Below are 25,072 nucleotides of genomic sequence, written 5' to 3' on the forward strand. Positions count from 1 at the left end.
ACCTGTTGATGTCACCTCCTGCCTCTTTACTGGTGTGAAGTCGGTCTTAACTTCAGTCTAAGTGGTCTTCAATCTGAGGTCCCGGTAGCACCTTCAGATCTCAGCCTTTTAGAAGCTTTACACACCCACTAAAATATTCATCCAAGGCGAAACAAAAAGCTTCTGTTGACGCTGCCGTAAGGGTCACTGTGACAATGATGGTTATGCACCGGGAGGATTTTTACACCCCAAAGTAGGAGGGCGGTAAAACTTCCTCGCAGCTCTTCTATACACTCAGACGTCGTCCTGAAAGTCCTCGCTGAAGTCACTTGGCTGTGAGAATTACACGCGTGTGTGTTTCAGTCAATAAACGTCCCACAGCTGCGGAGAGCCTGGCATCGGTTTAGCAAACACTCACCAGCTTTGCTGTGACATTGAATTTCATAGTACATTAAACATTTTGTCCTCTGTGACCAAAGAGTCCTAAACTTTTTCTCTGTTGGCCTCGTGCTGTTTGGAGGCACACGACAGGCTGACAGGTGAGCTGACAGTTTAAATGATAGTGTGCCTTTCTCTGCTCGGCTTCGTGTCAGCCCACAACACACACACACACACACACACACACACACACACACACACACACACACACACAGAATTCTGCTGAAAATGTCACTTCAGGTTTCTAGCTTTAGGCTTTATGTCATCACAAGGACGTATGGAGAGGGGAAAGATAAAAAAAACTTTGAAGGATTGGAAAAACAGCCTCCACCAGCTGAAAAGTGATGGTAATGATGCGGCTGTTTGTGTAGTCGTTATTTCTAAAATGTTCGGCTGGCTGGCTGGAATCAAACGCACAAAGTCTGACAAAAGTTTAAACAAAAAAAAAAAATCTATGCAGCTGAAGAGTGTATTTGTAGACGCCAGCTTTGAGCCGGTGACGCGCTCCTGCTAACCCGTGCTGTCCTCCTGCAGTGTGGATCTGGGTGTGGGGCTTCGTGTCCATCACCATCATCAGCCTGCTGTCTCTGCTGGGGGTGGTCCTGGTCCCCATCCTCAACCAGTCCTGCTTCAAGTTCCTGCTCACCTTCCTGGTGGCCTTGGCTGTGGGCACGCTCAGTGGCGACGCTCTCCTTCACCTGCTGCCTCATGTGAGTACCGCAACACGGCTTCAGTCAGAAACGTTCTCCGGAACTCCTTAGCTGGATGAGCGCTTCTACCGGCCGAACTCTTTTGGTTTCACATCTCTAATAACGAGTCCAGAACAACGGAGGCTTATGACAAAATGATTTATGACAGGTTTTAAACGACCTTCCTGGCCTCTGGAAGAGTTGAGTCTCCAAGTTGCACCTGGATAAACCATGACGTTGCTCATTACAGCCGTGGCCGGCGCCTCACCGAGTGTTGGAGAAGTCTGGTCCCTCAATGGAAGTTGTGAGCCTGCGCCTGCGGGTGGTGCTCGGCGTCCCGCGGGGTGCGAGAATGCAGTGCTGCGGGTTGAGAGGGAGTGGCGGTGCAGGTGTGTCTGCTCACGTGCAGGCCTGGAGCTCCTCCGTCCCATCAGACGTCATCAAACCACGGATTTGATGGGATTAACTTTTTTCCCGGTGGGAGCGTTAGCCTACCTGCACCGCTTCACACCCTGATAGACAAACTGAAGAGTAAAGTTTAGAGCTGAAAAATCGATGTCTGAAAGTTGAGCAATACTTTGTGGTGTTCCTCATATTTTACAGCTACGAAGGTCATCATCAATCAACATACAAACTGCTGGCCCATTTGACTCTGATTGAAAAGTAAATAGGCCGCGTTTCATTATCATTAAAAATGAAAATTGGAGCGCCGGGTAATCAGTGTTTACCAGCCTGTCTGTCAACATGACGGACAAGAGAACGGCTAGCGGCACAACACCCGCAGCTCTCAGGCGCCAGCTAGTGGTGTAACACGGTACTACACCAAACTCTGAGTCCGTTCTGGAGGTGCCCCAACAACACGATGGCTTTATTTCTGTCCGCTGGTTTCATTTTGGAAGGAAATGAAGTGTTGTGATAATTCACCTGTTATTTTTATGAGGGGTGAACAAATTTGTCTCCCTGTTTGCAGTCAGTCGCACAACAACGACCGCCTCGGCTCCAATATTCCTCTCTCACCTCTCAAGAGGCTTTTTCACTCTGAGACTCTAAATGAAAAAAAACAAAAACCCACATGACTGTTGGAAAGTTTTAGAGTGCCATCGTTTCTGCAGCTGAGCTCCAGTGAGTTACTTGAAGTGGTGTAAAGGTCAGCATCGACTGCCAGTGGGGAGAGAAGAGCTGGACTGCAGAAGTGTGGGTGTTCTAAACTTTAAACTGGACCGTCCTGCTGACCCGCGTCTGATGCTCCAACACCCACCAGTCACTCAGCTCTGCTCCTCCTCCTGTCCGCAGTCTCAGGGGCAGCACGACCACAGCGAGGTCGGGACGAAGCATGACATTGATCTGGCCGCAGATTTTGATGGAGTGTGGAAGGGCCTGACGGCGCTGGCCGGCATTTATCTCCTCTTCATCATCGAACACTGTATCGGCATGTTCAAGCACTACAAGGATCAAAGGGTAGGCCGCGCCGGATCGGGGCCGGGTGATCAAAACTGCTAACGCGCTTCACATGCAGAATTTGTAAAGCACAAACTGTGTTTCAGGGCATGAAGAAAGCCAGCGAGGAGGGAAAGATCGGCAGGAAGTTGTCAGATCACACGTTAAATCGGCGCTCAGATGCAGAGTGGCTGCACCTGAAGCCACTCAACGAAGGTGAGCAGCGCCGAGTCGCGAGTCAGGTAGCCAGTGGGACTCGTCTCTGTAACGTGTCCTCTCTTCCCTCCAGATCCCGACAGCACGGCCGTCTCCTGTGACAACGACCACAACGACACGCAGCTCTCAGAGTTTCAGACGCCCGAATCCCCCACCACTAAGACGCCACTGAAGCCTCCGAACCCCCACCGGGGTCACCAGTCACCCACCAAGGTGAACGGCCAAAAGGTCAAGCAGCACAGCCACGGACACGGGCACTCGCACGGAGGGAACTGCCACTCCGACCAGGAGATGAAGGACGCTGGTATCGCCAGCATCGCCTGGATGGTCATCATGGGCGACGGCATGCACAACTTCAGTGACGGGCTGGCTATAGGTGAGAGCTCCCACTGGAACCAGCGCCAGCTGGAGACCTCTGGTCAGTTCCTGTAACCGTGTGTGACTAGAACAAGGTCCTGTAGTGGAAATCGCCACACCGCCCTCTGGTGGTCCTGGAGGTGTTTAGCTTTCATGCATCGCTGCCTCAGTATTCCACTGTTAGTTACTTGTGGTGTAGTGTCGTTGCTAACGCCCGTGTCGTCCAGGTGTGTCGTCCAGGTGTGTCGTCCAGCTGTCTGAGTCGTTGTGATCTTGTCTCCACAGGTGCGGCGTTCAGTGCCAACCTGACGGGAGGCATCAGTACATCTGTGGCTGTTTTCTGCCATGAATTACCTCATGAACTCGGTAAGAATTACAACCAGGAGTGAAACCTGACATGGCGCCAGTCAAGAGCTCCGAACCTCCAGCAAACGTCCACGTCACCGGTTCAGCGAGTAAAACGAAGCTTTGCGTCTAAATCACTGCCTGGCTTTGGCGTTAGCGCGTCTTACTGTGCGTGAAGCTCTATTGCCAGTGAGTCATGTGACCCTCGATGGCTTGCAACCTGCTCCAAGCCAGCGGTGGTAATCGTCGTCCTTCAGCTCACTAAAAGGGTGGCCTTCCCAGATTAATGGCTGACAGCAGTGGAGTGGCTCATCGACACGTCTGTCATTGTAGACGATGTGCCGCGCCCGCCGCTCAGCCAGACTCAAAGATGGCACAGCTGCCGGTGAATCCATTTGCATTCAATCTGTTCTCTCGAAGGACCCTCAGCAGCATTCCCAGCTAGACTTTACACCACGGCAGCGCTCTCACCAGTCTGAGGGAACGCCGGCGAGCACAGGGCGAGACCAACCATCCACGCCGGATCGGCACTAATGATGTGGATCATCACAGAGTTCATGGCTGATTTGCGTCATTGATGAATTGATGAGTGTCAGCTAATGTTGCTGAGGAACAGCCTGCATCGTCCTCCCCCGGTGGGGAGAGGCAGTGTCTCAGCCTGCTGCTGGCGGGGGGGCGTGTGTGTGTGTGTGTGTGTGTGTGTGTGTGTGTGTGTGTGTGTGTGTGGTAACTGTAAACATTAATAATTCTATTAGTCAAACCCTGAAACTCAACCAGGTCCGAGCCTGTTGAGCAAGCTAGCTTAGCTGACCAAGACTGACGTTAGCTGAGCTGCTAGCAACAAGCTAGCAACAGCATTGACTTAGTCAGAATTTTACAGCCGTCAGCTCCTCTGACAAAACCATAACAGCATGAAAGCACTTTTATTTTGAAGGCACCATCACTGCTGGATGGGATTTTTTTTTTTTATTGGGTAACTGATCCAGGATCAGACCTGACAAGTCAGGCAAAACATACATAAATAGAAGACTGAGTTTCCTCGTGGTGGCGAGCAGTGGAGGGATCGATGACTCACAGCTGTCACCAGCAGTTAGGATGGAACTCTCAACATCACACGAGCTAAAGAGACGAGAGCTTCCACTGCGGTTCTGCTGTCGTCGTCTTTGCTGCGTCCAGATGTCAAACCGCAACTGGAGGCCCGTCTCAAGCAGCGAGTGAAGATCCGCCGTCCGTCCACCCACATAAAATTCTCGATTCGCATCGCCTCTGTGCAGCGTCGGGACGGCTGTCATACAGCAGCTTGACAAGTGCACCTCGCGGCACCTCCTGAACACAAAAGCCGGCAGCGGCGGCTGGCAGCTGGGTGGCAGACGTGATCATTATGAGGCTTCCTTAACCACCCAGAGTGAAGCTAATTGGCGGTGAGGGCTGATTTAATTGCAGTAGATGAGGTGGTGGCAGGCGTGTCGGATTCTGATGGTTTGGAACCGACGAGCTGGGAAGTTCAGGAAGTCGATGTGTGTGAGGAAGAGGCTGCTCGAGTGTGCGTGTGGACTTCCTCCCCTTTGATTGATGGGTGCCAGCAGAGTGTTAATATATTCATGGAGGTAATTATCACGGAAAAGAAGCCGCTTGTCACACGCTGGAGGAAATGTAGGCCACCTCCCTCTCTCCTAATCCAGGGTGTTTCCACTGAGACTCGGGCTTCTTCCCACGTTCAGGCCGGCGCTGATTGAAGAGGGAGGAGAGGCGGCGGCTCGCATGTGTAATGATGAGAGAATCAGAGGAGAGATAAAGACTGGAGTCTCTCGGAGGAACGGCGGCTCTTCGCTCTCCTCCAGGCAGGTGGAGGAGGATGAGGAGCCTGCGAAGGTGACTGCAGTGAGCTAAACCCAAGAGTCCACAACTAAACAAAGGGTGGACGTGCTGATGTCACTTCCTGTGTACCCTCCACATTCCCCCGCAACATCTTCGTAGCCTTTGGCTCGAATGTTGCATTCAGGAACCGTCAGGCAGAGGGGAAGTAATGTTTTGCCATTTTGACTTTTATTCTCATTTCGACTCAAACTTGACTTTCCGACGGCAGTTTGTCCACCAAACGCCCGACGTCCTCAGGGGGACGGTAGAAGCCGTCATCATTCATCTTCTCAGGCTGCCTCCTCAGGCACAACCGGGTCGTTCACCTGCAAAATCACCTCATTCGGTTAGCTCACCACAGCCACATGGAGGAACATGCCGGCTCTGCAGGCGGTACTTTGTGCTTCAAAATAATTAAAAAATAATTACTACATTACGGTTTTGTCAGAGCAGCTTTGATAAACTTACTCTCAAAAATTGTAACCCAAAGTCAAGCGTTTGTTGTTAGCGGCGAAGCTAAAAGTCACATTTCTAATCTGGGCTCGATCATTCTGTTATCTGTTACTCCTTCCTGTCCTGCTCTTACCAACGTTACAGCCGCGTCATCCCGACACAGGAGGTGGAACCAGGAATTCTGCCGCTAAATGTTTGTTAGCATGTGTGGGAATTGCCCTGAAGGTGATGAAAGTGTGTGTGTGTGTGTGTGTGTGTGTGTGTGTGTGCGCGTGCGTGTCTTTGTCTGACAGGTGACTTTGCGGTGCTGCTGAAAGCCGGGATGTCGGTGAAGCAGGCCATCGTCTACAATCTGCTGTCCGCCCTCATGGCCTACGTTGGCATGCTGATCGGCACGGCCGTGGGCCAGTACACGCACAACGTCACCAGCTGGATCTTCGCCATCACGGCCGGCATGTTCCTCTACGTGGCTCTGGTGGATATGGTGAGCTAACCGCCGCTCGTCGCCGATAACATCGGCGCGACCTTGCAACGACTGCGATCTTCCGTGTTGACGACGGCTGGTGGTTTTCTCTCTCTCGTAGCTGCCAGAAATGCTGCACGGCGACAGCGAGGAGCACAAGCGCTGCCAGCTGGGACACTTTGTCCTGCAGAACCTGGGCATGCTGACGGGCTTTGGCATCATGCTGCTCATCGCCATCTTTGAAGACCGCATTGTTTTGGATTTGGGCTTCTAGCTGAGGAGGGCGAGAGCGAGCCGGACGCATCAGCACTGTTCCTGCTCGGCCTTATCGTGCTCGGTTTGTGATGTAACGGCCAGTCTTGCATGAGTCTCATCCGTGGCCTGCGCCTCCATCCCAAACACCTGCTAGCTGGTGCGGATCCGGTGACTGCGCCCGTCATGTTTACATCTGTGCCCCCCCCCCCCCCCCCGCATCAGGAGAGAGAAGAGCTGGTGCTGCCCCCCCCCCTGTTGTTGTGTTGTCTTGCTGCCCCCCCCCCCCCCCCCCCATCTATGATCCCCCTGTGCTGTGTCCTGTCAACCATGCCGAGTACATCTGTGGTGTGTTCCACCCGCCATCCATCACCAACTCTCCATGTCATCACGCCGTGCATCAAACGTCTCGTGTCTGTGCCAAGCCCTGGCCACTGGAGCGCCGCCGCCGCTGCTACCGCAACCGCCGCGTTCTCTCAGAGACCGAGAGCTCATGCGAGCTAGCCCCTGCGCTCACCTGCTGCTGAGCTGCAGCACCCAAGTGTTTCCAGAAACATTGGTTTCAGTGTTTTGTGTGTGTGTGCGCGTGTGCGTGCTGTGACCTCCTTTTATTGCTCATTTGTTAATTTGGCGTTTGGGATGAACATCATCGTGCTCGCTGACATAGGTGTTAGCACGACAGGCTAATCAATAACCACGTTTACACGCACTCGATATTCCACTTGAGTCGTCTTTTATTCAGTTTTGTTCTCCTTATTCCTAATAAGGCGCGTGACGTGTGAATGAATCTTCCTCCAATAATCCTGTTTACATGCAGTCGTGTAAATTCCCGGTTGGATTGTCACACCACGAGACTTTACAGGCGTCATGTCTCCTAATCTGAAGGCAAAGTAAGTGATAGGTGTTAATCTAGTTAATTGCTAGCTTCAGTATGACAAGTTTCATGATTAACAAGACGTCGGATGTGTTTTTAGGGAGTTGGGCGAGCGTTCCGTAGCATGTGAGCAGCCTCCCTGCTAGCGTCACGCTAGTGTGGGAGGGGTCATAGGAAGGTTGCAAACCGTTGCTAAACCCCAACTCTTCCTCTGTCCAGTCTGAAGACGCCACTGCAACCAAACCACCAACCTCGTAACAGAAACATGCTGGTTTTATAACAGCCACCTGGACTGAGCTGTTTTTTCCCTCCACCAATGTCAGTTTAGTAACATTTAATGATTAATTTACAGATTCCGAGTCTAATATTAGTGTGCATGTAAGTGTAGCAGTGTTTTTGTAAAGGATCGAGACACCGTCAGCGTCCAGCGACCAAACTCCTGACAATCTGAGGTCCAAACGGGGTCCTGGTTCGGCCTCTGAACTTGATGTCGTACGAGATCCAGCAGCTTCAAACTGTGAATTCAAACACGCTCGCTCTTCGTGTCTCCGTGTTTAGTTCGCGTGACACGTTAGACTTCCTCAACCCAGCCGAGTCCAGAGTCACATTAACGTGTGTGTGTGTGTGTGTGTGTGTGTGTGTGCGCCTGCGTCAGGTTGTCGAGATGTCAGTAACTGAGCAGCTACAAGTATTCCATGTACTTCTGTCTGTGAACGTGTTGATGGTGACAATCGGAGGCCGACCAAGTGAAAGCGCTTCCACGTGCGCTGCAGCATTCCTCGCACTTGTAACGGAGGCTAAAGCCCGCGTTGTCCCGCTGGCGTAACGCCTCTTTCCTGGGGTCAAATGTCAATCAAGTATTGGACCGAGCCAACTGTGAGGATCGTCAGTGGCTGGTGCTTGACATGGCCCCCCCCCAACCCACCCACTACATTCCATTGGCTGATCTGCTGCTCACGAGCTAAGCTAGCTAGCCTAGCCTAGCGTCTTGAGCATTCAGGTGTGTTTGTGTGTGTGCATCTTCATTAATTCTGTCACCGTGTGACATCCATGCTGTGTGTCGTCTGGGTGTGAGTCTGGTCACAGCGCATCACGAGAGAGACGGTACCCACGTGGTCTTTGATGTAAAATGTCTTTATTCTTTGTTCTGCAAAGTGAAACTACAGACGACCTTTGTTACGTTTCAACTGTGAAGCTCACAGGGCCTAACCAGGGCTACAAGCTAGTTTAGCGGATCAGAACCAGCCGTCTGGACCAGTCAGGATTCGTTGTTGAGCTCTGTAGCATCTGTAGCTAACGTTAGCTAGATGAGACTTCTGCGTGTTCTGTTTTGACAGCAGATGCCGTTTGTCTTTCACTGTCTTAAAGAAGTTTCTACCGTTAAGTTTTAATCATTCTTGTCACTAGCAGTGTGATTTAGATCCGGCTGTCCCGTCGAGTGTTCGCTGAGACTTTGACACGCACGACCACCCCAAAGAACAAAAGTGTCTCCGCAGGTCGCTCGGTGAAGGTCAATGATTGTTCCCATGTTTGCTCTGTTGTGTTCATCTGTTTCATGATCTGGAATCAAAAAAAAAAAAAAAAAAGCAAAATGCAACATCTTTGCTGTTTGCTGGTTTATGAATTCTCCCCATGACAAGAAGACAATAAAGTCAACAACTCCTGATTCTGGTCTCTGGTGGTTCTGAGCTGAGGCTCAATCCAGGCTAGGAGCTGAGCTGGCAGAGCAGCGCCGCCCCCCGTCTGATCCAGTGTTCAGCAGCGACGTCGGAGTCTAGCGTCATGGCGATGACGTAGTTGGTGGAGTGGCCGGTGGTGGACAGAGTTCCTCGCCGCTCGCTGGTCTTGTAGACGGGCGCCAGGTAACTCATCCTCGGGGGGATGTCCTGCCGCTTCATGGGCTTCAGCCACATCTGGAATGAGGAGGTGGAGCCGTAACAGACAAACATGGCCGCCGGACAATGCTTTGATGATCCCTGGGAGAGTTTTCACCTGACGTGAGAGGGCAATCGCTTCAAAGACAAAACGGTCACCAGCTGGGACTCGGAGAAGAATTTAAAAACATCAGGGGTCAGAGGTCACGTCCACAGGTTCCCGTCACACCTGTGATTTCTAGTTCTCAACTTTGGGGGAGGTAAACTTATAAAACAACAACAGAAGAAGAAGAATTCCCTTTGGGCGATTAAGAAGTCTTGGTTATGCAAAAGGGATAAACTGGGCCACTCAAAAAAACACATCTCCTAAAAATAAAGAAACGTCTGTTGTGTTGCGTCTCGTTCCACAACTCACGCCTCTGAAAGATTTGCATTTCAAAGCCCGCAGCCGCCACGGCCTCTGTTGTGTGCCCCCCCCCCCAAATAATAAACACATTTTTAATTATGTTCAGCTCTTTTCTTTTTTTTTTTTTCCCCAGAAATGGATTCCGGTAATAACTTGCCCCCAAATGTCTGAATATTAAAAAAGTCTTGTTCATTATTCATCTTCACGGAGACGACTGAGGAAGAAGAGCCGTAGTAATAAGAGAGGCTGGATCGGCCGCTGCTGGCGTCGGCTCCATCTCGTCTGCTTTCATAAACCGTATCAAGCGCTGGTAATTAATAAAAGGATGGAGGAGGGACTTCCTCCAGGCAGACAGCCGCGCTGCGTTGGTGGGGAGTTTGTCCTCATGGGACGCCGCGGCTGCAGTCTGTTCGCCGCCTCCTCCGAGACTCCAAATATCAGACTTGTTTCTTTTAAAGGCGCCTCGCAGGAGTTGGCCGGCCCGCTAACGATGGCGTCTGTCCCATTTTCAGAACCTGACAGGTGAGCAGCGACGATCCAGAGAGATCCACACCAACGGAATCAATAAACCAACAGCGTCTGTGACGTCACAGTGGCGTTTTCTGCTGGCGAGCGGCTTCTGTCGACCTGTGTGTTTACATCATGGTGCCAGCAGCCAGTTAGCACGTGTAGCAAAGTACAACCGTGAGGGTTCTAAAGTGTCTCAAACAGATGTTCTGAGTTCCTTCTACAGCCTAGAACCTGCTGCTTGATGTCACATGACCAGCACAGATCTGAATGGCCACCAAACCGACCTTGGAAGCACGTGAGACAACCAGCGCGTTTACATGAGGTCAAATTATCACGAGAGCGAATCAAACTGGACTTTTAAAATGAACCCATTAACGTGTGTGTGTGTGTGTGCGCGTGCGCGGCTCACCACAGGCATGACGTCCTGCAGAACTTTGGGGTGGGACTCAGAGAGAAGCTTGGTGGTTCTGTCCCAGCGAGCGCCATCCAGAAACAGTCCACGGATGTACACACCTGGAAAAGGAGGGTGATGTAGTCATGACAACGGAGGAAGGATACGACGTCTGTCTCACTCTCATGGTTGGCGTGAGGCAACAGCACATCGGCGTCCCATCAGAGACACGCCCACATGTCTCCGTGGCAGCAGCGTCAGCCTCTGCTCACAGCTCCAACTCTCACAACAGTTTAACCAGCAGAGGGGGCGGCACCATCACCTCGACCTGTTGCCCTCTGACCTGAACGGCAAACTAAGCCCCACCCACCCCCACGGTGTCCTACCGTCCTTCGGAGGCTGTTTGTACTCTTGGTCGTCCAGAACCTGGAAGTCGAAGCCCAGCAGGTCGATAGGGACGGTGTGTTTCCTGGCGTAGTTCTGCTGGCTGCCGGTGAGGAAGGCCTGCGTGAAGAAGAACCCTGAGATCCAGAAGACGGCTGGCGTCCCCTGGTCGAACCAATCCTGGAACAGAGAGGGCGGGTCCTGGTGGGTCAGTTCATTAGGTTTGATGAAATGAAAATGAAAAATAAAATTATGATACAAGCGCATAACAGCACCCAATTACGCCGCCATGTCATCGGCCGGCGTTTTTATCAAAATCCCGACAAAGACAAAGCAGAGTTTTACACCTGGAGACGGACGACGGTTTCAGGTGAAGCTCATTCGGTTTCCCTCGGACCTTCATTGTTGACGTGATCACTATTAAGTAATAACAACCCTGGTCTCAGTCACCAGTCTTCCTCAACTCAGCCCTGCAGGAATGATGTGTTTCTGTCAGCCAACCTGGAAGTTTCACCCCCAAGTTGATGAGCCGTGGCCATTTTGTTCATCACCATAATTCTCACTAATGAACACCGCATTTATGGCTGCCGAAGCCGGGAAGCAATGGCCGACGCTCTGCTGTGACTCAGCAGCACGGCACGTCCACATCGCCACGGTCACGTCACACTTCATCCGTATTTGACTCTTGATGTCTGTTCTTGTTCAGCCGCTAACAGCAGCCGCTGCTCTTCAGACGCTCAGAGCTTCGGACGAGTGACGTTTTCTGATTGATTTTGATGCCACAGAACAAAAACCTAAACTGTCCTGAACTGCTGTTGACCACAGAACTTTGGCGTTGACTCGTGACAGACAGAACTCCCTTTAACTATGAGACGAGGGAACCAAATGTGTTTCCAGGTTTTAGGACCCCTCGGTGTGTGTTTGGTTAGTTATGGTACCAACAGAAGTAAAACAGACCAAAAATCTAAGGATACTTCAGGGCGTGGCTCTGCCTGCAGTCTTTATGCTAAGCTAAGCTAAAACATTCAGGGCAGTGTGACTTGATCAAACCACTGAGATGCAACGTGTTTGTCCAAACTGCCGAAATGACCTTTAACAGATGAACATTTCTTGGATGTGAGGTTGGTCACATGTGCCATGACACACACACACACACACACACACACACACACACACACACACACACACACTCTCCCTCTCACACTGGATTCTCTTCACTCAGCTGAGTAACGAGGACCAGAGGGAATATTTCCTCTGAAGTCAGGAGGAGAAACTTGGGAACCGACTGTCAGAGGAGCACTGGACCCTGCAGAGTCACATGGTGGGACGGTCATGTGACTCTGCACACTCACATGATTGGAAGGTCATGGGAATCTGCATGTGTTTGCTGGATCGTCTCCGACCCTGAGCACAAGTCATGATACTCAGCGCCACCGTGGTTTTGTTTGGGGAAAGTAAAGATAAGGACTTCCTTTTTAAAAATCTATATCTTTGAGGCTGCTGTGTTTGTTTGTTAGAGTGTTAACCTCTCAATACTTGTGTGAGTTTTCTGTACCTGTAGGAACCTGAGTCTGTCCAGGAAGTCATTGATGTACCCCCCCAGTGGTTTGAGGCTGGGGTACGACTTCTTCATCCACATGCCCGGGATCCGACCCTTCAAGATGCTGCTGACCACCTCCTCCAGTTCTGCCGACATCACTACCAGCCCCTAGCACCATAACACACACACACACACACACAGGCCGTTGGCAGAGGTGGGGACTTGAACGTTGGATCACCCACATTAAACATGAAAGTTAGCACTGAGATTAGCAAACACGTTTCATGTTAGCTCAGCTGCACCAGCTATCCGTTAGCTTGCTATTAGCTTTGTGGAACGTTAGCTTGATGAGACCAGTAACAGGCTAAATATTTGAGGAAAACTTCCCGTGATGACTTTAATTCCTCCACATCCTTGTGTCAACGCCTGCTGGGTGATAAATAAACTGAGACAGACCAAGAGACTGAGACGTGGCTGCTGCACACACACGTTTATACACCCAGAAACATTTAAGAAACACTTTCACTACTTGAAAAGGTATCACTGTTCAGGTCCTGTTGCACGGTTGACTTGAATATGAAAAATATACATGATATATATAGCAATACTTTATCCAAACAGTGTTTTTTGGCTTTCAAGTAATCGCTTAAGTACATCTTCAGCTGACAAAGGTGCTTTTCCTTCCTGCATCACTTCTCTGTAAATCCAGAATGCAGGGAGAACCATTCACATATTGTTAGCATGATGCTAATGTTGACTGATGGCTGACAACAGCTGCAGCTCTGAAGCACATGGTCCTGGGTAGTCCACCAGGGGTTCTTCCAGACGATGACCCTGAGAGAAAACTGACCTTGCCGGACGTTTTTTGCTGTTGTTAGCCTTCAGTCACCATTAGCTTCAAGCTAAATATACATGACTGGCTCTTTCTACTACCAGGTAACACAAAGAAGTGATGCAAGAAGGAAAATATCACCAACATGTGTACTTGTGATGCACACATGGGTGAAGTACTGCTTTAAAGACGTGTCTCCTGAGGTGCAGCCATACGAGAGGGGCTCAAAACCCTGATGAGGCCTTTAATAGCAGGATAAAAGATGACGTTCTCATCACTCTTCCCCGGATGCTCTTCCTCTACAATCCCTCGAGTGCCTCCAACCTCCGAGGGAGAGGAAAGTGTTTGTGTGTTTATTTAATGGTGTAAACACTCTTACAACATGTGCTGAGGCGTTCTCAAATGTGCTGTAACGAAACACGTAATGCTACAGAAGCTGCACTCATCTGCACACGCTCAGACAGCAGCGGCCAACCACTTCTTGAGAAAATGCTTTGAACCAAATAATTCCGGTATTTTTATGATGATGATTCCAGCGCGGCTCATTACAGGCTACGTCTGGGGATGTGTGGATCACGCTGCTAATTAATATGCAAGAATTACAACTCAAAGACCAAATCAGAACTACATTTTCTAGATGTCATTTGCTGAGTAGATATAATTTCACGTGATTTTCGGTGTAACTCTGGGTGCCAGGTTTGTTGGGAGGGAATGCTGTTAAATACAGTTCAACATACAGTATCCTGGGGCTGAGGGCGGCTGCAGCCGGGAGTGTGCACAGTTGTCAGGAGTCTTTGCTCATCACACATCGTACTTGCTGCCAAGATCTCAGGCTCCATCTGCACAGCCCACATTTGCTTTTACAGATCCAATTACTGCTTAAATCAGAGTTGAAGTTTCAAGTGATTCCTTCAGAAACCTGACAGTGCTTTTAGCTGACTAGCGGCTTGGTGTGGAGGTGCTGGTCGTCCTGCAGCGTTTGATTTGGCCCAATCACTGGGTTGAATCACACCGGGAGCCAGAATTGAGTTTAAAACTTAAACGATCACCCGTTAACGCGTGCGAATTTGAGACGGTTCAGCTGCAGCTACACGTCTCACACATCCCGTGTCTCTCGGTGACATCCCGACCGTTTTACCAGCACCCCTCCAGGCCTCACAGCCACACCAGCGCCATGTACCTTGATGGCTTTCTGCAGGTTGACACAGGAGTGGCGGATGGTTCCCAGCAGAGCGTTGAAGCGGCCCATCTCCTGCACCAGCACCGTGTTCATGCTCTGGCTGTAGCTGGTGGGAAAGCGCCTCATCACCGCCTCCAAGTCGAAGTCTCCAGGCAACTTGCTCAGGATGTCAGCTGCCACATCAAAGACCATGTCATCTGAGGATTTGGCGTCTCCGCCTGACGAGCGGCACTAATCAGAGACACAGGGCGACAGGGGACGGATGAGGGGTGGGGGGCAGGACTGCAGGCTCGCGCTGGTTCGACTCTGTCATTGTTTGGAGGATTAGCTGCTGCTGTCTTTGAATTGTCAAATTATGAATTCTCTTTTCAGGACTCTAACATTTTGATGCTGAGGGGACCCTGATGAAGAGGTTCTGACTTCTGACTTGGTGCTGTTTCATCATCTTGATGTCACATTGATTTACATGTTCGTCTCTGAGAGGACACAACATGACAGCGCACCAAAGATCTCTCTGGTGACTTCTGGAGGCCGCGGCTGCCCTACAGATGCCACGCGGGCGCTGATGACGGGGAGCCTGCCAGCACTCGCATCCCTCACACGCACAAACACAAGTGGCCTCATGAGATGGAAGGTTACGCAACATTTCCCCCACATGGTGATTTGACACAATCTTCAACATTTCTAATAACGGTATAATTATTCACTCTCATCTGCGCTTCCTCTCGGCTCAGCTTGCACCATTTACCTACGTGGCGCTCCGTCAGTAGGCAGCAGTAACAGATAATTACTGGCTAATGGCACCGGGGTTACAGTAGGAGAATGACAAATAGCCGTTTCATTCACGGCCCTGTTTATCGGTCATTGAGACTGATGAGATCGTATTAAATGCTAAAAAAGCCCACACAGGACTGAGGCCATGATTAATCTTGTTGAATGGAGTTTATGTGAATAAATGGCAGGACCCCGTGTTCGTGCCTATGGAAACGGGTGTTCTATCTGTTTGTGAGAACTGCGTCAGAACCCGACAGTTTCGCTCTGTGTCACCGTCTTATTTGTTCATCTAAATATCCATATTTGTCAAATATGCGGGGAAAAAAAACACCAAAAAAAAGTTGAACACTAAAATCTTTTCTCCTCTTGTAAAAAAAAAATTAAAAAAATAATAATAATTCATTAAAAGATGCCACAGAACCAAATCTGCTTGTGGTAATACACTGTACATGCAATTATCCAATAAAATGTACTATTTCACTGCTCTCCTGTCATTTTAGTGGCTTTCATTCAATTCTAAACTACAAAAGATTCCATTACATATCAGCCACCTCCAGTGCTCTGTGTATTTGGATATATAAAGTAGTTCTGAGTCCATAGACAGGAAGTACAGTGTAGGTGATCAGCAGTTCAATATCAAGTTTAACCCCACAGGAATTCAGACAATTTAAAGTTTTCTCCGAGTTTGAGGCACTGCTCCGTGTCCTAAAATAAATAATCAGATACACGGATAAATAAATATCCCTTTCCTCTTTCCAGGAGACGCTGTTGTCTTCATGTGGGTCTCGACGTGAAATCCCTCAGATTTGATTTTCATCACAACATTGACTGGAGCTGTGAGACATAATCCTCAGCGAACAGAGGCAGGGGAAGTTTTCCTGAGATGTAATGACGTGGGATCACACGGCTCCACCAAAGACGCTGCCAGTCGTACTTGTGTCAGAGGAGGACAACCTAATAAGAGGGGTTCTATGTACTTTCAGAAGTCTCTCCACAAACAACTGAAAAATTTATTTGTATTTTTCCTTTAATTAATGTTGCATAGCACATTTTAATGGAGGGCCATCAAATATTTAAGGCTGGCAAGTATACTTATACAAGATGCCGGAGACTCCTGGGAAGCGTATTGATGCTTATGTGAGTCAGTCTGTCAGTGTTTGGCTAAATGTGCTTTAATGTGTGTGCTACAGTCTGTTTGGTGTGTATTCCATGCATTTGCTGGAGATGATGCACGCGCTCTGCAGTTGGAATATTTACCAAGTGAGCAGTGATATTCCAAATGAGCACCTGGGAAGGAGGCCAGGAGGGGGGGGGGGGCGTATGGCCTCGGGACGCCATCCAGCACTGCTAGCGCTGAAACTCAGAACTGAACTTTCTGTTTTTTCCCCGCTCGTACCAACGCCAGGCCAGCATGCTCACTCAGCTCTGCGGTTGTCCACTCAGTTTCATGGTTATTAACCTTCAGGTCATTAATGGCATATTAATGAATCCAGTACAACACGGCTGTTACCGACAGGAATATCGCAGCCCCTGTCCTCATAAGTGTATCGAATATTCTTGAGAGCTGTAGCTGATTTGGCTGCTCAAGATAAAAACTGTACCAGATCATGTTAAATAAAATCCATGCGGCTGATCTCTGGTTGCAATCCTCCACTTTGGAACTGCAGCTTCTAGTGAACTGAAAAGAAACAATTCTGTTATTGATGGCCATGGACACAAAGAACTGGTAAACACTGCAGGGCACGCTAACGTTAGCGGTGGGGGCTCTGGTTTCTCCAACATCAGATGGCGGAAGCCCTCATGTTTCAAGATGATTCTGTGACCCAGACCTTCATGCTCAGCAGCTAGCAGGCCTGGCCACCCATCATGCCGGCTAGGCCTCGCTGGCTGGCTGCGGTTTGCTGCTAGCTTGAATGTCTCTGTAGCGGTTAAACATGAGCTGCTGCCTCGCCAGTTCCTCGCCACTCGCCGGCAGCCATCTCACAATCCACCGCCACAACAGGTTAAGTTGACGAATTGTAGGTTTAACGGAGATCAAACCGCAGATTAAAGTATAAACACCTAAAAGACGTTGAATAAGTGCATAAGCAGCAGCAGAGCAGCTCTCTCCTCTTTCCCAGAAGAGAAAACTGTTGATGATTGGAAGCACCAGCGTTCAGGACGCACCCGACATTCTGGATTTAAAATAAATCTTAGCTATAACTTCAATTTTGGAAGTAAAAAAATCAGATACTGTTTCAGTCATGCACGCACGCAACTCAGTGTTTGGTGTTGTTAATTTGAGGTACCTGTGTGAGTAAGATGCTGTCGAACAGTAACTGCGTCTCAGCCTGATCCTTGGTGATATCGGCGTTGGCGTTCATACCGAATATCTCCGGCGAGGGGTTGAGTGGCAGAGACTTGGTGTACTCGATGTAGCTGTTGTGCTGCAACAGAGATGCAGGGAACAGAGGAGTGAAAGCACCATTTCTAATGCAGCATGAAGAAGCAGCCGGAGTAGAAGCACTCATTGAAAAACACGCCGACTCCTTAGATTGCTGACATTTATTATAATGACTATGTAAATGTGCCTTCATGAATTAAACATGTGGTGGTGGGGGGGCATACACCAGATAACAAAATGCCAAATAAAATGGAGCGCTGCATAGCCTGCAATTGTGTTAACAAATACATCAGCCCTCTCTGATGGTGGTCGCCTGCTGTGCCTTGTTTCACACATTTGATCTCTTAATGACTTTTTAAAGGTAACTCAGAAACATCGCTAAGCAGCCATGAGTGCTGGAAACACTTCGTTAGCGATGCACATTAGCTGAATCTGAACTTTTCCTGAGTTCTGAAGGCTCTAACACTCACAGTGGATTGTTCCGGCGCTGAAGGCCACACTCTCATTCTGAACAGAACCTGGTTCAGTGTCTCATTTCACTGTTCGTAGAAATATCCCTCTGTAAATGCTGCGGTCACATCCAATCAGTTGAAGTCAAAGACCAGCATTTCACAGCTCCTTTCCTGCCTGAAAAAGGTTCCGCGGCCAACATGAGCTCAAGATATTTGAATGTTTTGTGCCACCGCATCAGGATGGATTCTTAAGTGCCAAAATCATGAATTTCAAAGATTTTGAAGTGTCCTAAAGATGGCGGCTGCTGGATTACGGGACTGCAGACGTCGCTGCAGACCTGAAATATCATCATGTCAAAAAGCAGAGGAAGTGTGAAGCGAGTTGTGCTGCTGAAGTCAAGCACACACTGCTGCATTTAGCTTAGCACTTCTCACGACAGAATTTATGCTTCAGAAATCCTAAAAGTGGAGTTCATTTGTTAAGATTATCCGGCTGAAACTTTGTTTGCCAGAGAGCTTATTTTCTGTAATAATCCAAAATCCATCCAAAGTAAAAATCCTATTAGCTTTTGGCCACCTTCCAGGTTGGCCTACAAAAATACATCATTCCTGCATCACTCTATCACCACCAGATATGAAGAACATTTATATACCAAGTCTGGCGCCCGGTCTTTCAGTGTTTCCTAGAAAATGAGGGGTTCTTACATCTCCTTCAGCTGGGGCGTAGTAGAGGCCACTGGGGTCAAACTTATAGTCAGAGTCCTCAATGATCTTTGGCGTGTAGAAGATGGAGAGGATGGTGCGCAGCGTCCGTCTGTCCCAGTCATCCGTCACACGTCCTCCGTAGTTGCACTCGCCAGTCATGTAACCGAGGGCATCAAAGGGCACTTCCTGCAGCAGCAGCAGCAGCAAATCACAGGTTTAACCAGCAACGAGCACTAAGTACTGCTGGATGTAAACGTGTATGATCCTAGTTGTGTTTTACGTTTGTTATTGTGGAGCAAGAAACCTGAATGACATTGAGTTAAGACCCAGAGCTGGAATGAAAACGTAATCGAGGGTGAAAACCTTGAGGTTCAGGCCCTTGTGGCATTTTCTTGAGGAGAATTACATTTAAAAATTCAGTGACACTTGGTTACACGATGAAAATGTCACCGCATTTAAAGTACTTGAGAGTATTTCTGCTGCTGGGATGGTGTGTGTGTGTGTGTGTGGGGGGGGGTGAGTGTTACCTGTTTGTGTAGAAATGTCAAGAGGGTTTTTGAATATGGCTGATGAAAGCACATCGTAGAGTGAAGAGGAGTCCTCTCGTACAATCAAGAATCTCTACAATGGGATGTTCAGTGTATATGAAGGAGTGGAGGTTGTATGGTCAAGGGAGAGTTTCATGCTGGAGCAGACAAATCTACTCTGTGCGCGCGTGCATGTTTGTGTGCGTGCGTGTAAGATGAAGGCTACATTTATGTCAGCGAGCACTGGCAATACAGGTTTAATCTAAGCTCGTCTCAATAAAGGGTTAAATGAGAGGGCGATGTTAATGAGCTGGGACGACGCCAGACAAAGTTAACAAAGCTGCAAAGGCGACAATGTGGCAACAATTTTGTGACGTAGATTTTCTGACAAACTTCTGTCTTCCACAGGTCCACAAACCACAGCTCTAACGCTCCAGAGATATAAACGAACTCTCAGGTTCTCGCCAAATTAGTTCACGCAATACTCATCAACACTAGACGGCGCGTGTGGCGATATTCCTGCTGCTGGGAGGACACACTGAGCTACTTCTGGTTAGCCCTTTGCAAACTTGAATGCGCTTAAACAATTCAATAGCGAGGCTCTTATTGCCTTCCTAAATGTTGAGGGTGGTTTGTGGGACTGTGTTTGACAGAACAACAGAATGAATAAGGCTGAAGCACTAACGATGGAGTAGCAGAGCCTGGAACCTCGTGTTCTATACGATAGCTTTACATAGAATAAAGGGGCGTGTTTATCTGGAATTAAACTAACTTAAAGTTAACTCTTAACATTTCTCTAGACCCATTAAGATGTAAAAAGTAACCCGAACACCGCATCGTGTCTGTCTGTCTCCTCAACAGGTTCTCTTCACAGTCACCTTGACCTTTGCTCAGGAAGAGTTGTGGTCAGGTCTGTTTTAACATTTGATGAAACCTCCTCAAGAGATTCTGAGATACTTTGTTCATTTCAGGTGACACTGACCTTTGACCACCAAAATCTTTTCGGTTCATCCTCAAGTCCAAGTGGACACGTGAGCTAAGTTTAAAGAAAAACCTCAAGTTGTTGCGCAGATATCAAATTAAAGACAAATGAGGCGCAGGGACAGACAGACAACCTGAAAACGCAACACCAGCAGACAGACTGTGGTGCCGCTGAGGCTCGAAAAATCACTGAGAGATTTTTGGTATTAAAATATTTATTTTTCAGTAGAAAAATTTGCCAGAGATAAAAACATGAACTAACTCCCTCCAAAAATCACTTAGACCTTTGGCCTCTGCTAAAAAATTGTATTTCCCTGACTGTTCATCACATGTGTTCTGAAACTCAATAAACTTTCACAAAGTGGAAGCCGCTTCAGGCATTGAAGGTGGAACTCAGAGTGTTTTATGATGTTTCCAGTGTCTTTCTCAAGGACGTTTCAACATTGAGGGATCAAACCAGCAACCCTCTCATAACTGGACAGCCACTCTGCCTCCTGAGTCATGCCAAATCCTTTACATGAAAAGAACAGGAAAGAATGCTTTAAAAATCCCAGGATGCTAAATGTTGAGGTACCTACCTGGTACTGGTCAAGGAACATCTGCAGCTGCTGGACAGAGATTCGAAGGTCGGTCTCATTGAACTCGTACGGAATGTTCCACCCCAAAGGTCCAAACTTCCTTCTCTCCTGCGTCAGGGCGTGGAAGAAACACAGGCCGTAGAGTAGTTTCTTGAAGACGCCCTGAGGTGGCAAACACACAAAAACACTTGCTATCAAAGCAACAATGGAGGGTTTGGTTGTTTACAGTTTCCAAAGCAAGAACAGACACTCTGAAACACACAGTGGGGGTGAAAGCAGACACACAGGGTGTGATGAAGGCATGATGGATTCGCACAGCAAGACACCTGGCCATTCTCTCTCTCTCTCTCTCTCTCTCACACACACACACACACACACACACACACACACACACACACACACACTAACCGGCTTGCTGCAGCTGCCAAAAAACTCTGGGTCAGAGATGGGGTCCATTAAGAAGGAGCGCGCAATATTGGAGCGGAGGCCCTTTGGAGCCTCATTCGTCATCTTCACCCCATTCTGGAGCACAGCCACGGGGAAGGTGGGAGACGGGTAGCTGGTGAGCCACAGCCTGAAGTCTGGGTGGGTCGTGTCTGGGTTCAGCTCCTGCTCCAAGCACAGGTTTTAAAAAAGGAGAAATGGAAGCTTGAACTGGAAGTATTATATAAGCGCTGTTCCCGTTTGATGTGTTAGACGGCTGGAGGGGCTAACGCACAATTAAAAGATGATAAGCAGCAGTTATTAAAATGCTATGATGGAATAAAATTAAATATAATTTAAAAAAATTAATAAAACTAACAGTAATATCCATAAGAAGCAAGTCTAACAGAGAGTTTTAAATTGACTACGAGATCGATCCCCTTCTCTCCCCTGTGCTTAAGTGGTAGCATACCTCTGTCAAAAATAATCTGAGGACTAACACAAAGATGTTCAGGTCCCAAAAAGCTGGCATATTCCCTCAAACGTCTATTCCAAAAGGTTTTGGAAGCTGGTGGACGGACTTTGAAACCATGATCAAAGGCTGTATTTACAGAAAAGCTTTGACATCCAACAAAATGTTAACATGATCTCACAGCAGTTTAACTTTTTGCTTTTAATGAGTCTTCAAAATTTCCACAGTGGATCAACAAGACTGGACATCAGACATCCTCTCACCATCAACATTACGAGCCGTCTGGTCTTAAGAATGACGGGATTATTCAGAAATCGATACAATTTGTGAGTCGAAGGACAACATAAACAACACTGGGCATCTGTTCGTGAGGTAGAACCGTCTTCACATCTGTATATTTTGATAAACAACAAGCTTTGGAGTGAATCAAGTGTATGAGAGTGTTCTAACCTCGCAGACTCTCTCCAGCGTGGACATCCATGAAGTGGCCAAATGGCAGTTCTGCAGAACCACCCAGGTGCCCTTTTTAATGCCTGTTTCAATCATACGCATGGCAATGGGACCCTGGCCTTGGCCCAAAGAGAGGGAGGTCAGCTTGTTACCCGTAAATCCCTGTGGTATAAAACAGATGTAAACACACACTCGCTCATGTAGCAGCGTTTGACAGAGAAATAATTCTCAGTGTGTGTGTGTGTGTGTGTGTGTGTGTGTGTGTGTGGTAAATCTAAAGGGTTCAATCTCTCCTCTCATTCTGAGTTTGTAGAAACTGCAGACTTTGAAGGGGGTTGAATTCTCCAGATGTCTCCAAACCTTTTCATCTCCAAACTTGAGCAGTGCAGCCATGGGGTCTGAGCCAGGGGAGAGGATGAAGATGAGAGGGGCGCTGCAGTGGCTGTCGATGAAGGCCTTACTCAGGTTGAAGGGCGGAGCTTCGACAAAGACATGGCCAAGACTCTCAGAGACAAACTCCTGCACCATAGGAATGATCTGGATGGCACACGAAGGACAAGATAGTCGCAAAATATTAGAGCTGTTGGAAGACACTGATTCACAACTCAGTATTTAAGTAACGTCCAATAACCATCGGATGTGAACTGACCTTGTCTGGTCTGAGGCAACGGATCACCAGCATCCTCTGAAACTGGCTCAGCTTGTCCTGCCATTGGTTGGGGAATTGGGTCTGGTGGGGGCTCTGAAGAATTGCACAGAACAGCCCAAACTGTATCAATAGGCACCACCTCACTGGTGGGAAGAATCAGGAATGATAAATAAGTTGTGGTTTAAAGCTACAGGATACAAATTTGACTTGGTTATTTCTTGATATTCGTATGACTTATTGGCTCGCCATGGAGGTCGGGTTTTTTTTTTGTGGCATTTGTTTGTCTGTCAGCAAAAATCTATCAGGCTGATTTTCACCGATTGTCCGTTTTCAACTTTCTTCACTTTACAGAACAGCAACATATTCAGACATGCACTGCTTTCATCTGTTCTCTGGAAAAGAAAAAAACAATACTGAAGTATCTGGTCTAAAACACACACATCTGGTTAAATCACATGTTTGAATGCAGTTAAAATGGAGACATTCATTGCTATGAAAAGAGGCATGGTCCTCATCATGCGATCTTCAAGAAATCTGCAGCTACATGCTTTTTGGCAACTTTTCTGGAGGGGGACGAGGAGGAGAGGTTTGTGTGGTGTTTGTATTTTACCAAGCTGTTGCAAGATTAAGCATTGTAATTAAGCAAAAAGAGGGGTAATCTGTAATGTGATTGGGAGGAGAATACAAGTGCAGAAACTAGACAAATATGTAGGAGAAAGCCGAGGGAGAAAGGGAGGGGGAACAGAAAAAAAGCCTGAGTACTGGGTCAGAGCAATATGTTTGATTAATTTGGGAAACAAGTGTACCAGAGCAAGTGAGCAATGGTGGTGGGAAGTTTTGGAATTATTTGCCTCAGGCTGTTTGTCGAGTCTTCTGGCTATATGTGCTGGCAGGTGCTGCGAGATGGAAACACCTATTTAGGATCTCCTGGGGATTCTCCGTGTGCGAGAGAATGCGTTAGCGTGTCTGAGTACCCCTGTGCTTGATTGAACAGCTGTTCTCGCATCCAGATTGAATAAATGTAAATTCCGCAACTGGAACAAACCAGATTTAATTAGATAGAAGTGCTGTGGCTGATTCTGTTGATTATAAATCAAAGATGGTGTGTATGTATGTGTATGTGTGTGTGTGTGTGTGAAGCGAGCATGTGTGCTGTTCCCAGGTTTATGTGCAGCACACATTGATTAAGCAGCTGTTCTCGTGTCCAGATAACACAGACGTGACTAGCAAAACAGGGAGTGAACAGATTTAATAAGATAAAACTTCAATTTTACATCCTTTATAGTTCCAAGATGGAGAGTGTGTTTGTGTAACGAGACACACAAACTTTCTTTCTGTCCCTTTTTTTTTGCTCTCAGCAGCACCTACTCTTGTAGATGATTCTTTTGAAACAAATAAAATAAGAAGAAGAAACTTCAGCAATGCTGAATTTTGGAAAGGGGGCGGGGCGGCGGTTCTTGGTACTAAAAAGACTTTAGAGGATTCTACCTTGTCCAGCTTTAGCTGCAGGGTGGGTCCAGCAGCACTGAGAAGTTGTTTGTGTTCCCTTCCCACATCTACTGAGCTGAGATCTGTTTGTGTTTCAGCCTCCTGCACTCACTGACCCATCTTCTTTACTCTCGTTACACCCGTCCTCACTCACCTCCGATCTGATTCTGATACGTTTCGTCAGTTCCGACACACATATTTTACTTGTCAGAGTTATGCTGAAGGTGAGGAGGCTGTAGAATACACACAAAGCACTTCATATTGAAAAGACCAAAAAAATCTTACCGAATGCATTTAAAAGTATTCCAAATCATTTCATTTGAACTGTATATGTGCATCGACGATGTGTCTCGTGTTACGTGACGGTGAGCTGATGGTCCAGCACGAGCTGCCAAACGGATCTGCACCATTGTTCTGATATCCGATCTGTGAGTAACATCAGCGCCCAATTCCGATATTCCTCATTCCTGATGTGTCCCATGAGACTCACCGGGCTGTCATACACCTTCTTCCACTCATTCCTGAGGTGAGTCATGTCATGACGCAGACCTTTGAAGTTCTCCATCTCATCCAAGCGGCAAATCTCGTCCCAGGACTTCTTGGGGAGCCACGCGCAGGGATTCGAGTGGGGGTTATCCAGACCAACACCACCCGTCAGAAGGAAACGCCACTCGCCCTCATTCACCTGAAAGAATTATTACTATCATGCACCA

General features: G+C 48.2%; 2 protein-coding genes across 11 annotated transcripts in view; one reads left to right on the forward strand and one right to left on the reverse strand.

Moving 5' to 3' along the window:
- Nucleotides 1-9,942, forward strand: part of slc39a10 (solute carrier family 39 member 10) — a 32,961-nt gene extending 23,019 nt beyond the window's left edge. For all 3 annotated transcript variants that reach the window (XM_086219691.1, XM_086219692.1, XM_086219693.1), the window contains exons 4-10: nucleotides 952-1,127; nucleotides 2,400-2,564; nucleotides 2,651-2,759; nucleotides 2,833-3,135; nucleotides 3,402-3,482; nucleotides 6,065-6,255; nucleotides 6,356-9,942. In XM_086219691.1, coding sequence (XP_086075817.1) covers nucleotides 952-1,127; nucleotides 2,400-2,564; nucleotides 2,651-2,759; nucleotides 2,833-3,135; nucleotides 3,402-3,482; nucleotides 6,065-6,255; nucleotides 6,356-6,508 — 1,178 coding nt within the window. In that variant the 3' untranslated portion in view covers nucleotides 6,509-9,942. The remainder of the gene's footprint in view (nucleotides 1-951; nucleotides 1,128-2,399; nucleotides 2,565-2,650; nucleotides 2,760-2,832; nucleotides 3,136-3,401; nucleotides 3,483-6,064; nucleotides 6,256-6,355) is intronic.
- Nucleotides 8,474-25,072, reverse strand: part of dnah7 (dynein, axonemal, heavy chain 7) — an 82,220-nt gene continuing 65,621 nt past the window's right edge. For 4 of the 8 annotated variants that reach the window (XM_086219685.1, XM_086219684.1, XM_086219683.1 and 1 more), the window contains 13 exons: nucleotides 24,850-25,044; nucleotides 22,872-22,964; nucleotides 22,583-22,759; nucleotides 22,223-22,384; nucleotides 21,286-21,486; nucleotides 20,878-21,039; nucleotides 18,792-18,977; nucleotides 17,540-17,677; nucleotides 14,478-14,708; nucleotides 12,481-12,633; nucleotides 10,928-11,105; nucleotides 10,560-10,663; nucleotides 8,474-9,273 (listed from right to left, as the gene is read on the reverse strand). In XM_086219685.1, the coding sequence (XP_086075811.1) occupies nucleotides 9,067-9,273; nucleotides 10,560-10,663; nucleotides 10,928-11,105; nucleotides 12,481-12,633; nucleotides 14,478-14,708; nucleotides 17,540-17,677; nucleotides 18,792-18,977; nucleotides 20,878-21,039; nucleotides 21,286-21,486; nucleotides 22,223-22,384; nucleotides 22,583-22,759; nucleotides 22,872-22,964; nucleotides 24,850-25,044 (2,187 nt within the window). In that variant the 3' untranslated portion in view covers nucleotides 8,474-9,066. Of the gene's footprint in view, nucleotides 9,274-10,559; nucleotides 10,664-10,927; nucleotides 11,106-12,480; nucleotides 12,634-14,477; nucleotides 14,709-17,539; nucleotides 17,678-18,791; nucleotides 18,978-20,877; nucleotides 21,040-21,285; nucleotides 21,487-22,222; nucleotides 22,385-22,582; nucleotides 22,760-22,871; nucleotides 24,593-24,849; nucleotides 25,045-25,072 lie in introns of those variants that run through there. The other 4 variants (XM_086219686.1, XM_086219688.1, XM_086219690.1 and 1 more) reach the window with 4 other exon arrangements.

The sequence above is a fragment of the Aulostomus chinensis genome, chromosome 12, assembly GCF_037954235.1.
Source record: "Aulostomus chinensis isolate RoL2024-O1b breed Wild chromosome 12, RoL_Achi_v1.0, whole genome shotgun sequence".
Taxonomy (NCBI): domain Eukaryota; kingdom Metazoa; phylum Chordata; class Actinopteri; order Syngnathiformes; family Aulostomidae; genus Aulostomus; species Aulostomus chinensis.